This window comes from Caretta caretta, chromosome 3 (genome assembly GCF_965140235.1).
Source record: "Caretta caretta isolate rCarCar2 chromosome 3, rCarCar1.hap1, whole genome shotgun sequence".
In the NCBI taxonomy this organism is placed as follows: Eukaryota; Metazoa; Chordata; order Testudines; family Cheloniidae; genus Caretta; species Caretta caretta.
In genome coordinates this window covers 165,932,937-165,945,298 of record NC_134208.1, presented here as the reverse complement: position 1 = coordinate 165,945,298, position 12,362 = coordinate 165,932,937, and the positions used below count along the sequence as shown (strand labels likewise).

At 56.1% G+C, this 12,362-nt stretch overlaps 1 protein-coding gene across 4 annotated transcripts; it reads right to left on the bottom strand.

The window, feature by feature from the left end:
* Positions 1-277: 277 nt before the first annotated feature.
* Positions 278-10,069, bottom strand: LOC142071629 (maestro heat-like repeat-containing protein family member 7). Of its 4 annotated transcripts, none has more exons than XM_075127078.1 (15): positions 9,562-10,069; positions 9,307-9,400; positions 8,843-8,966; positions 8,446-8,525; positions 7,918-8,023; positions 7,613-7,708; positions 6,826-6,906; positions 5,895-6,378; positions 5,592-5,691; positions 5,339-5,490; positions 4,238-4,361; positions 3,683-3,833; positions 2,066-3,529; positions 984-1,277; positions 278-830 (listed from the first exon to the last, which is right to left on the bottom strand). In XM_075127078.1, the coding sequence occupies exons 1-8, from the start codon at positions 9,836-9,838 to the stop codon at positions 6,187-6,189; spliced, it is 1,050 nt and encodes a 349-aa protein (XP_074983179.1). In that variant the 5' UTR covers positions 9,839-10,069; the 3' UTR covers positions 278-830; positions 984-1,277; positions 2,066-3,529; positions 3,683-3,833; positions 4,238-4,361; positions 5,339-5,490; positions 5,592-5,691; positions 5,895-6,186. The 4 variants fall into 4 exon arrangements, with proteins under 4 accessions (XP_074983179.1, XP_074983178.1, XP_074983181.1 ...); XM_075127077.1 differs by having other exon boundaries at positions 984-1,126; XM_075127080.1 differs by lacking the exon at positions 8,843-8,966 and having other exon boundaries at positions 984-1,126; positions 9,562-9,684.
* Between the last annotated feature and the right edge of the window lie 2,293 nt (positions 10,070-12,362).

Below are 12,362 nucleotides of genomic sequence, written 5' to 3'. Positions count from 1 at the left end.
AGACAGGGTGGTGTTCTTTGGTGGAAACTGGAGGAGCTTCAGCCTCTGCTCTCACCTCCACCCACAGGCTAAGGGCTTCAAAAGTGATTCCTGATCCCAGGTAAACAAAGTAGCTGAGTTGAGGCCAGGGTGGGTGGAATTACTGCTGGGACGGAGCCTAAGAGAAGAGCAGATTTCTCCTCTGCTCATGGGAGATTCCCACAGGAAAAGCAGCTGGGGCGGGGGTGGGGGCAATACAAGCACCACCCCTCAGCCCTGAATAGCAGGCAACTAGGACTTTGGGAGCCAAGGGACTGGTGTATCTTGCTGGACAGCAAAAAAGAGCATTGGAGAAATTGTACAAAGTCAATGTCACGGCTGGGTCAAGGGCAGCCAGACCTACTGGTCAGAGCCAGAGTCCACACTCACATGACAGGAGTCAAGAGTCAGCTGGGTCAGGATATTGGAAGATCAGAAGCAAAAGACAAACTTGTGATCACAACCACAAATCAGATGCCAGAAAATCAAGCCAGGGGAGCGGCAGCAGAAACAAGCAGGTCACGGTCCAGGACAGGGAGCAGCCCTGGTGTTCAGTCAGCTTCCTGTTCCTGCTGCTTCCTTACGCAGGGCCAGAGGGCCAATTAGCTTCTCTGGGACTCCTCCAATAGGATCTCAGGAGTGGAGCCTCAAACTGGGGCTGAACTTCATGGGTCCTAGGTAAGCAATTTTCAGCAGGCTTCCAGGTGGAGGGTTGGAGTGTGGCTGCTCCCATAAACTCTGCAGACCCAGGTTGATCTCTCCCCGTTCAAACCTCCTGCAGAAAACATTATCCAGGATCCTGGACACATCCTCTGAGAATAAAATGAGGATATCATGATGAGAAATAGGTCTCTGTACCACGGCTGGGATCCAGGGATAGGGAAAGCTCCCAACCAGGATATGTAGCAGGAGCCCCCTGTTTGTTGCAAGAGCCCCAAGTGGCAGGAAGAGTGAACGGTTCTTACCTCCAGGAGATGCATGGGATCTTCCATCTGAGCCTCAAGGAGACCCATGTTGCTTGGTTTGACAGGATGAGATCAACTGTCCCCACTGCTCCCTGAGCTGGGCTGGCTGCAGGATACATCTGTGTAAGAGGCTGGGACAGAGCCTAAACGACAGATGTGACAATCAGGGTTCTGTCACCCCTGGAGGAGAACAGAGGGTCTGAACCCCAAAGAACAAGCAATTCAATCAACTGATTCGATGCAGAATTATTGTCCCCTACAGGCACATCCTAAGGTCCTCTCATGGATCGGTAACTGGTTAAAAGATAGGGAACAAAGGGTGGGAATAAATGGTCAGTTTTCAGCATGGAAAGAGGTAAATGGTGGTGTGCCCCCCGCAGGGGTCTGCACTGAGACCAGTGCTGTTCAACATATTCATAAATGATCTGGAAAAAGGGGTAAACAAGGAGGTGGCAAAATTTGCAGATGATAAAAAAAACTACTCAAGATAGTGAAGTCCCAAGCAGACTGTCAAGAGCTACAAAAGGATCTCACCAAACTGGGTGACTGGGCAACAAAATGGCAACGTTCCATGTTCAAAATTCAGTATTGATAAATGCAAAGTAATGCACATTGGAAAATACAATCCCAACTCTACGTCTAAAATGATGGGGTCGAATTAGCTGTTACCACTCAAGAAAGAGATCTTGGAGTCATTGTGGAGAGTTCTCTGAAAACAGCCACTCAATGTGCAGTGGCAGTCAAAACTGCGAACAGAGAGCAGAGGCCTGTGTGGGGCAAGGAGGGCAGGGATTTGGGAAGCAAGAGCAGAGGATCAAACACTTTCTTAATGTGGGTCAGGATGATCTCCATTTCAAAGACAGAGAAAGTGAGGCACCAGGTGGGAGAGTGACCTGGCCAGGATCACATTACCACTCAGTGGCAGGGCTGCAGTACAAGCCGTTCCCTGCTCTCATCACTGGATCCTGCTGCCCCTTCTGTATGACCCCTCCAGCCATCCTCTCCCATAGGCCAATCCCAACAACTCTCCAATACCAGGCTGTTTCCACAATGGAAGCAGGCTTGTAACAGAATTCACTCACCGACAGGTGCCCCTTCCTGGCAAGGCCTGGTGTCACAGCTTTCTTGCTGGGCTAGCACCCCCGCTGATAGTCCCCACTAGGACACTCTGGCAGTTTTTTGACTGGGAACTCAGCCGTTCTGTCAGGTGACCGTCTTTTAGTCCACTCCTTCCTGCGTCGCGCTCATCCCAAACTAAGAGTCCAAAAATGTCTTTAACAGAAACAAGGTCTTCTGTCCCTATGGGGGCTCTTCATCGGCCTGACTTTGGCTCGGCCTGCCCTTGCTGGCCTTGGTAGTCCTTTCTATGGCCTTGTACGTCCCCTTCCTTAGAGACCATGGGAGAACCAGTCCTACCCTGGATTCTAGGTTCTGCCCCAAGGCCCTGTACCAAACAGCTAGGCCTACTCCTGTACCTTTGCTGCGGTTTCCCCTGGTTTTCCCCTCAGGTGGAGCTCACTACTCAGCGTTACGTGCCTCCCTGGCGGCCAGGCATGGAATCACAGCCCTCTCACCAGGCTAGCCACCCCCATTGATGGTCACTCCAGAACCATGGCGGTTTCTCTGCCTGGTAACTCAGCCCTCCGGCCAGGTCACCACCTTTAGTCCACCCTTCTTGGGCCCAGCTTATCTCATACTAAAAGTCCAAAGAGGTCTTTCCACAGAGAGAAGTCCTTCTGCCATGGCTGGGGCTCTTGCTCAGCCTGAAGCCCCCTTTCTGGGTTTGGTAACCCTCTCCAGGTGCATGTACACACCGTTCTTTGAGGCCAGTAGGGGAACCCATTCCCACCCTGACATTGGGAGCGGCCCATGGCCCTGTACCCAACAGCTAGGTGTGCTCCTTTCTCTTTGCTGCAGTTTTCCCCCTGGGCACTTCCTACCTCTCTTCTCAAGTTCCCCTCCAGGATTTCCTTGCTGCTCTGAACTTCCTACCTCATTCTCATTCCTGTGGATACCCCAGCTGGGCTGTATCACCACTGAAGTCTGGCTCTTTAGGGGGAGGTACATGGCGCCTCTCAGTTAGGGCTCATTCTGTAATCAGCTTGGTTAAGCCCCAGGCTGTGCAGCCCAGGGGAAAACATCCTGTTACCGGCCTACTCTGCCCACTCCTACTGTTACTGGGCTGGGGTCCTTGCTCCCCATTTCAGATCTGGTTTCCAGAGAGGCTGAGTACACACAGGCCCCACTGCCTGGAACTAGAGTTTGCTTGTTCTGGTGACTGACATTCAGGCCCTTCATCATTCAGAAGCTGACAGGTGTGGTGAGGGGGCTGGAGAAACCCCACTGCTGAGCAGAAGAAGGTCAAAGAGTTGGGATTCTGGGAGCTGATGGGTTTGTTTGCTCTGCTGTGGAAAGTGGAGCTGGAGACCGGAGATGCCATGTGAACAAGACTACCTGATGCTCTCTTCATGCCTGAGGGGCTGGAGCCTCCTGCCAGAAATGCTCTCAGGAGTCCAGGTTCGAGGACATCTCTGGGGATCCCCTTCCTAGGAACAAAACCAGGGTGGTACGATGATGGAGACGTCTTTGTCCCAGAGCTGGGAGCCAGGGATGGGGGAAGCTCCCAGCCAGGCTGTGCATCGGGGATCCCATTTCTCCCCCAAGAGACCCACATGTCCCAAGGAGTAAATGGTTCTTACCTCCATGAGGGAGTGGGGTCTTCCATCTAAGCCTCTTTGAGACCCAGCATTGCTTGGTTTGATGGGATGAGGTGACCTGTCCCCACTGCTCCCAGAGGTGGCTCAGCTGCAGGCTGGGAGGCTGTGACAGTTCTGAGGGCGTGGAAGACAACTGGGAAGGAGAGACCCCAGAAACCTCGTAGAAGGGCCAAATGGAGAATAAAGGGCAGGAGGTGAAGCTAGCCCTGAGCCTCTGTCCCATCCCCATCTCCTCAAAAGTGGAGCTTTCCAAGCTTCAGTGGGGCTAAGGGCTGTGGCCCTGACTCAACAGCCCTTCTGCACCATATGGGGCAGGGCAAGCTCTGCCTGGGAGCAGGGGGAATGGGATGGGAGTCAGGCCAAGGAAAAGGGGAAGGGGAATGGGTGTAAGGGGAAGAACTCCTTCCCTAGATGAAGGAATTTGGGGGCAGAGAGAAGGAACTTTCTCCACAGAGAGGAGAGAGAGTTTCTGTGACTGCCAGAGGGCTCCATTTCCCCTTCCACTAGCTCCCCATTTACAGCGAGCCAGAGCAGTACCTGCAGCTGGGAGTGGGAGTGGCTGGTGGCCTCAGAGGCACAGCCCCTGCAGTGCCTCAGGCACTTGGCGCAAGCGCTGGATGATGCAGAGCTGGCGCATCACATTGGCCACGACGTCCTCCTGCTGCACGGGAACGAGAACCTGTCAGAGACTCAGACGTCCCCGAAGAATCAGGGGGGATTAAGGGAACCTGGAACCAGCAGCATTCCCACCCAGCACCTGCCCACCTCGGAGGCATGGATTCACCCTCCTGACCCCCAGAATGGAGGCTTGTTGTCCTTTCTAGTGACCTCTAGTGCCAACCCCCCTCCTTGTAGTGTGAGCTCCTGCCACCTCCCCCTCAGTGCCCCTGAGAGCTGTTCCACCTCCAATCCACAGCTCAAGTTCTCAGAACCCTCTTCTCCACCCCCACCCCCACCCAGGTTGGGCAGGGAGGGGGTTCTAGCGGGGAGGCGGGGGGAGGAGGGATTCTGGCAGCAGTGAAGAGGGTTGTGGGGAGATTGAGACCTTTCACCAAGTCATCCCAGCCACTAATGCTGAAGCTGCAGGATGGCAGCCCTGGTGAATGGGGCAGATCAGCAGCCCCTGTTGACTGAATCCTCCCGTTCTCTCTAGAGCAGGTCCAGCCCTGCCAGCAGCAGGACAAGCTTCCCCCGCCCATGTGCCTCAGCCCTGCCTGGTCAGTTCACATCACCCGTCAGTCCTTGGCCTCCCAGGCTGCCAGTGATGGGAGCAACTCTGGGTGATGGCTCAGGTGACACAGACACTAGGCCACTGTGGAACAGGAGAGGCTCGCAGAGGGCACTTAGGGGACTCTTTTGCCCTTCCCAAGAGCGATAGCACCGTGTCCTAAGAACATAAGTCTGTGATGAGGTAATGCTTGTCATTAATTAGCCTTGCTAAACAGCTGGGTTAGAGCTGCTCTGTGGACAAACTGGCTCCCTCCTGCTCGTGGAGGTGATTCATCTCCCTTCCCAGTAGCACCTGCTCTCACTCTCATTCCCCACCAGGCTCCTTGCTGCCAGGCCAGCGAATGGCAATAGGATAGGAATGAGGCTTGGGCACCACCCCAATCTCCTGACTGTAATGCAGTTGCTTACCTTGTCCCCCATCAGCTGCTGGGCTTCCCCCAGGAGGGAGTAGGCGAGGAGCAGCCCAGATTGGCTGACATGCAGCAGGGGATCGTGGATGGCCAGCACTGCTCTCCGGAGGAAGAATCTTCTCTGCCCCTCTGAAAAGAACTTTCCGAAGACTGAAAACCAACAGGATGTGAGGCATTAGCAGATTGGCCAAAGCCAGGATCCAAATCCCATACTCCCTGAACTGTCTCATGCCCTGGCAGAATGTCCTTACCTCCAGTGATGAGCTGCCAAAAGCTGAAGAACCAGTTCCTTCAGTCGCTCCGGGTCTTCGGCAGCACCAAAGGACCTGCCGCCGAAGTGCCGCCGAAGACCTGGAGAGCCACCAGGTGAGTAAAAATTAAAAAGGGATTCTCAGGAGAGCCTCCCCAGCTGAGAGCTCAGGCGGGCCAGACAGGATGGTCCCGCGGGCTGGAGTTTGACCACCCCTTTAACAACCGGTTCTAAACCAGCTTCAAAATTTAACAACCGGTTCGCGTGAACCGGTGTGAACCGGCTCCAGCTCACCACTGCTTACCTCCCCTACCCTGGCTGTGTTCTTGTAACCCAGGAGCCTGCTGTCCTGGTGCCAGTTGCAGCACCACAGGTCTTCAGCCTCATGGATGGTCAGCCCTGGGAAAGAGAGAGACACACCACATTTGTCATTCTGGTTGCCGTGCTTGTGTCCTTCCAGTCCCACTGGTGGCTGCACAGTGGGCAGAGTCCTCGCTGTGTGCCTGGCCCAGCAGAACTGCAAGGGGTGGTGTAGAACAGAGAAAGAGACAGACAGAGACTCATCCTCCAGCTGGGGTCAGTCTGAGAGAAATTGGCTAGGGTCCCAGTCTCACTCTTCTATCGGGTGCCATTTCCCAGCTGGGTTCCTTACTCCTCTGGTGCAGCAACAGCTGGTAGAGCAGGTAAACCCCCTCCCTGGCCTGCCGGCTGATGTCCTTGGCTGGGTCACCGATGAACAGAGCCAGCTGTGCCACATGGTGACCCATCCTGGGGAATTCTGCTGAGTTCTAATGGAAAGGAGAGGGAGAGGGGACTCCATCAGCATTTTCCTGTCAGCTCCCAGTCTCCCGCTGGGCCAGGACTCTCCTTCCCCTCCGCCCCTCTGCAGGAGATGCTAGAGGATAGGAGCTAGAGCTAGACCCCTTAATTTTCTCTACTCCCAAGGGAGCCTGGAGCACAGGGATGTGGGCAGGGCCCTCCATGAGGACTTGCTTCCCCAGATGCTCCAGGATGACAGGAAGGCATGAACCTGGAGCATGGTCCCCTTAAAAGCCCAGAGTCATCACTTAACCAGGACAAGAAGAACCTGACTCAAACCAAGCTCATTATCATGACTCTGCCTCCCTAAGAGGAACACTCCTAACCCACAGCCCCTGCAGCAGCAGATCCTACAGCCCATTGGAGCCAGCCCACCTACGCCTGGAGTCAGAAAGCTGGGGTCAGAGATCACTTACGTCAAACTCAGGGAGGGTGCTGCTCCTAATGGCCCTGGCTCTCTCTTGCGACACCCTGGACACGATCCAGTAGTTAATGTGCTGTGGGGAAAGGAGGCAGCACAGGACCAATGGGCAGGTGCACGTGTTGTACAAATGAGACCCACCCCCGACCCCCAGGGGGCTGAGACATTGTGCGCGGGGTGGAATATCTGATGCATTGATGGCAGAGCTTTAGAAAGGGATTGTTGCCCCCAGGACGATGCTTGTATCCTGCAGGTCACAACTTGTCATTGTCTCTCTAGATTGGAACAATGTTCGGGCTCGGGGCTGGTCCCATCCTCCCTGAACTCCTGATTCCTGAACAGCTCACCAGAAAGGAGACAGACCCCTCACCCCTCCCTGGCTCTCAAGTCCTTGGTTGGGTGAAGGGACTGAGTGTGAGCACAATCCCCACAGGAATCTCAGGGCCCGTCGGAGCTGATTCTCTGGAGTCCTCCTGTTTCTCTAGGAAGCAGCCTGTGACTCTTCCTTGAGGACCATCTTCTGGATCTCACAGGAGGGGTTCAGACTCTCACTCCCCAAGCCAGCCAGAGGCCCTGTGATTAGTGCTCAGCAGAACCAGGCAGAGCTCTGGCTTGAAGTCCCAGCTCCTTCCTCTGTCCTTCAAGGAGGAAGGGCATGACACTGCATTGCACGGACTGCCCTGACCAAGGACGGCCCACTGGGAGCCCAGCTAGGAGGACAGACTGGAAAATGGATCTAAGAGTTAAGGTAAAATTGCCCCCATCCCTCTCACTGGGCTCACCTCCAAGATGTAGTGGAGCCTGCCGGTGTCCAGGGCCTCTGCCAGCAGGTTCCCCAGCATGGCATCCAGGAGGTCTGGCAAGACCCTATGCAGATCCTGCAAAGCAAGGGAGAGCCATGAGTCAGAGTTAGGGAAACTGGACTACACCTGCTACAGGATGGGAAGAGGGGTCCCTGGGGAGCACTGGTGAGACCTCCAAACACATATTCTGGCCTCTCTCATTCGCATCCCACTGCAGGCAATTTGCAAGGATTCATGGCAGGATGACAGCTGGCTCTTCAATCCATGACTCTAGCATGATATACCTGGACTTGGGTGGTGTCCTTCTCTGTGCCCAGGGTGAAGACGGCATGCAGGGCAGCTCGAAGGAGGTAGGTCTCCAGATCTGGCTCCAGGGCAGGTGTCATGGTGCTGACAAGAGAGAGGAGCCAGTATTAGACTGTGCAGTGCAGAGGTGGGACTGGCACCAACATGGACGTGAAACTGCAGGGAAATAGGCACAGGCTGGTGAGAATGGAAACTGAGGCACCGAGCCAGGGAATGACAAGGCCAAGGTTTCCCAGACAGACAGTGGCAGGGAAGGAATAGCGCCTGTTCCCTTGACCCTGCTGCCCCTCCTGGATCTGATCCTGGGAGTGAGCCTCTCCCTAAAGCCATTGCAATGTTACTGGAGTGAAAATAACAGCCCAGCCCAGAGAGCGTGAACCTTCCCACCACTTCTGCCAGAGGAGCCACCCTTGGGAGGTGACCTGGGAGTGGGAGAGAAAGTGACTCCCAGCCCTGGGCCTGAGCAGCGCCAGGGTTAGGGGAACTGGGCAGGAGGGTCTCAGTACCTGAGGTTGCCCACAGCAATCAGGGAGTTAGCAAGGATGGCACCAGGTGGAGAGTTATCAGGCAGCTCCTCAATGAGCTCCTGTGAGACCCAAAGGAGACAAAGGAGCATGTGAGATTGGGGCCTCACTGACACTTCCCAGTGAGGAGATTACACAGCCAGTGCCCCACACAGCCAGCAGGATCCCACCACCTGCCTTCCACTCCTCTGATTCCTGCCCACTAGTGACCAATCTCAGAACTTCTCCAGCTTCTTCTCCCCAATCTTCAGCTCCAGCCATCCCTGCCCTCAGCTGCCCCTCCAGCATCAGCCAGCCCCCATCCATTGGCCCGGGGAGACTCCTGCCCCTCCCATGTCTCTGTCCTCCCTCCAGCTGCTGGGCACCGTGTCTCGCTCACCACAATCCTCTCCACTACAGCTGCCTTGCAGCAGTTCGGCTCCAGTGTGTCCTGCCCTCTCTGACGTGCAGCGAGACACGTGGGGTGGATGGTGTGCAGGAACATGAGGTGCTGGGGCCTCATCCTGCACCCACCAGGAGTGGGGTTAGGGGAGAGAGAGCCAGTTAGCCAGGGACCTCCCTGCCACACCCCCACCAGCTGCAGGACTCAGGTCTGAATGGGGGAGAGTGGGGACCCCCCCATTGTCCAGATCACCCACGACTCCTGCACAAGCAGTGCTTGTGGGGGGAAGACCCCAGCTGGTGTGTAACAAACACCCCAATCTTGGGAGTCCCAGATCATGGAGGAGAAAGGTCCCCATTAGGGCTGGTGGATCATCAGAGACAAGATCCTCTGCAGGGGGTCAGGGTGCTGGGAAGGGGCAGGACAATCTCGCTTCCAGCACAGCTGGGGAACGTTTGTACCTTTTCTCGGCCCTGGAGCTGCTCTTGGATGTTCTTGAGAGCAGCCTCCTCTGTGGCCACATCCACCTGTTCCTCCTCGTCGTCCTCTGAGTCCCTGCACCAGGGAGAGAAGGGGACAGGGTTACACCCGCTGCCACTCGGGGAAAGGACAGGGGCATGGTGGGGCTATGTGTCCCCTTCCCACCTCCGGGACCCAGGGCAGATCGGGCCCGACACTCCCCCCCTCTCAGCCTTCAGCCCAGCCTGGCTCCTCACCTGGAAAAAAGCAGCAGCGCCCATCGGCCTCGCTGCTGCCCAAATCCCAGATGCAGCTGCTGTCCCATGGGGAGCAGGCCAAGCTGCTGGTGCAGGGACAGGGATCCTCCACCTCCTGCCCTGGGGAGGCTGGAAGGTCCTCAGTGACCGGGCAGGGCGATGCCTCCTGCTGGGAATCAGGGCTGGGCTCCTGGGGCCGGTGCTTCCCACACAACAAGCCACAGAGCCACCCTGCCCGGCTCTCCTCTTGGGCTGGGTCCTGCCTGCCCAGCCACATCCTGGGCCAGCTCCATTTCGGCCTGGCCGGTGGCTCTCCCACCTCGGCGCCTGCGCTGGGAGCAGGTTTCCTCTGCCAGAAGGCTGGGCACCTCCACCTCCTGGCCTGGCCAGGGGCTCCTTCCCCGCCAGCGGTGTTGGGGACACTGGGGCACGGCCACTAGGTAACTCGAGGGGATGGAAGACCACGAGTGTCGATGAAGCCCCCTCGCACTAGGCCCAGGTGTCCTTGGCCCCCCCTCCCGCCTGGAGGCACTCGCAGCAGCTCTGCGTACTAGGCCCAAGTGTCCTTGGCCCCCCCGCCTGGAGGCACACACAGCAGTTATGCTGAGGATCTGCAACAATATGTTGCAGAGTCAGACTGCCTGAAACTAAGCAAGGCCAAACAGGGCAGACATGGAAGAACAATGCTGAATAAAGCAGCTTTATGTATAGTTTAACAAATGATACAGAGAATCAGGAGAAACTAGCTGGGAACTGGATTGGCTGGCTATATGGATACTTGGGGCAGCTTGCTATTGGATAAGTATGCTGGGAAAAAGGATGTATAAAAGCCTGTGTAACTTCCTGCTCTGTGTGCAGGATTTGAGATTTTATTCTCCCTGTACCTTTTTGCAGCTGCAAATAAACTTTTCTGCTTCGCCACCCCGTTGTGATTATTGGGTGTAGCACACCGGGTAACGAACCAACTCAAGCTGTTGTTCAGCCTCTCGGCACTGGGTGCCGGCAACAGTGGGGAGGGAGGGGCCGCTCTGCTCCTGGGGAAGATGGCAGCTGCTTCCCTCAGGCTCTGGGGCCACCTGCAGAGCCTTCTTCCTGAACATCCTCAGGAGCTTGGCCATCCTGGAACCGAGCGGGGAGCAGGCGTGAGTCTGGGGTCAAGGCAGCCTCTCACTAACCAGCCTTTTTTGTCCCTCCCCATCCCTGCCCCAGCCAGAGCAGCTCCTCCTCCCCCTACAGGGGTGCAGAGAGTGCAATCTCCACAAACTGGCAGGAGCTCATTGCATGATCTGCTCCCAGCGTTCCCCCTCGTCACCCCTGGTGCTGCAATACCTGGGGAGTCTCCTCCTTTTTGAGCACTAGGGTCAGTCACAAAGATCATCAGTCACTTTGGACAAGCAGCTCACTCCTGCCGTCCCAGGGCACATTCCCCCCCAGGCTAGAGAAGGAACAGAACCCAGGAGTGCGGACTTCTCCTGGGAAACCATTCTCTACGTCAAAGTCGCTAGGCATAGCAAGCCCAGGGCCCCCTCATTTCCCATTGATTTCCATGCTCAGCAGCTCACAGGGTCTGGCCCAGCTCAGAGACTCTCAGCCTGGGGAACAGTCTCCCACAAGGGAAGGAGGGGCTGGGAGCCCCATTTCTGGGACCTTTCCAAACACACTGGAGACGGCTCTGGAGAAGCCCCTCCCCGGTCTGAGAGCGAGGGACTCCTGGGGGCGGTTTGCAAATCCAATCTCCTTTGGGAGAGATTCTCTCCTCCTCTTTCTGTCTCTCCCCAGACAGACAGAGGATGACACAGAGGAACCCTAATGCCACTCACTTGCGCTAGGTGATGGAGTGATGGTTGGCGGATGTTCACGGTCACCTGTGATGTCGCTTGCCCTCCTCCTCATTCTCCAAGCCCAAGGCAGGCTGGAGAGGGTGGTGACCTGAGGAGTTACCCTGCCCAGCCAGCAGGCAGGGTGATGACACTGGGCGATCGACTGGCTGTGAAAACAAGAGTCTGTCTTCTTGCCAAGGGACGGAGAAACTCAGCCAGCAGCAGGGGGTGCAGAACACTGCCCTAGTGCAGGGGTGACGGCGCCTCCCAGCTCCTGACATCCCAGCACTTTACACACCTTCCTGGAGCCTCCCAACTCCCCTGGGCTGTAGGGACTGCGACCCCAACCCTACTGATGAGAAACAGGCCTGGGGAGGGGAAGCTACTGGCTCAGGGTCACACCAAGTGTCAGAGCCATGGATGGGACCCAGCAGTCCTTATTTCCAGGCCCCTTCACTAACCACTGCTGCACACTCCCTCCCACAGCTGGCAATTACAACCATGTCCGGTCCCCCTGCCTTTGAGAGGGAGTGTGCTCTGCTGTAGTGACTGGACCAGGGGATTGCGAGTCAGGACTCCTGGGTTCCATTGCTGGTTTTCCTATTGACCTGTGGGACTTTGAGTAAGTTGCTCCCCCCTTTATGGCTCTGTCCCCAGCAGTCAAATGGGGATTTCCTACTTTCCCACTATTGGAAAGTGCTGGGACAATCCCACAGCAAAAGCTGCTCTGACAGTGCTAAGCAGCATCTGACCATTAAAGGCCGGCGTGCACTGCCCAGGAGGAGGAGTGTTTGGCTCTGGGGTTTCACTTCAGCCCAGTCTCTAGAGAGGGGCCCAGCCATGGAGTTTGGCTCAAGTAGACCAATTCTCCAATTTGTTAAGGGAGTTTGGAATTCCAGTCCTGTGCTCCAAGGTGCTTGGTGTTATCCGCAAATTTTAGAAGCATACTCTCCACTCCATTTTCCAAATCATTAATGAAAA

Excerpts from the sequence above, each read along its gene's own strand:
- LOC142071629 (XM_075127078.1), bottom strand. The coding sequence starts at position 9,838 with ATGTGGCTGGGCAGGCAGGACCCAGCCCAAGAGGAGAGCCGGGCAGGG. Across the intron at positions 8,967-9,306 it reads AGCTCCAGGGCCGAGAAAAG|GATGAGGCCCCAGCACCTCA; the intron begins GTACAAACGTTC and ends TGGTGGGTGCAG. Across the intron at positions 7,709-7,917 it reads AGGACACCACCCAAGTCCAG|GATCTGCATAGGGTCTTGCC; the intron begins GTATATCATGCT and ends CTTGCTTTGCAG.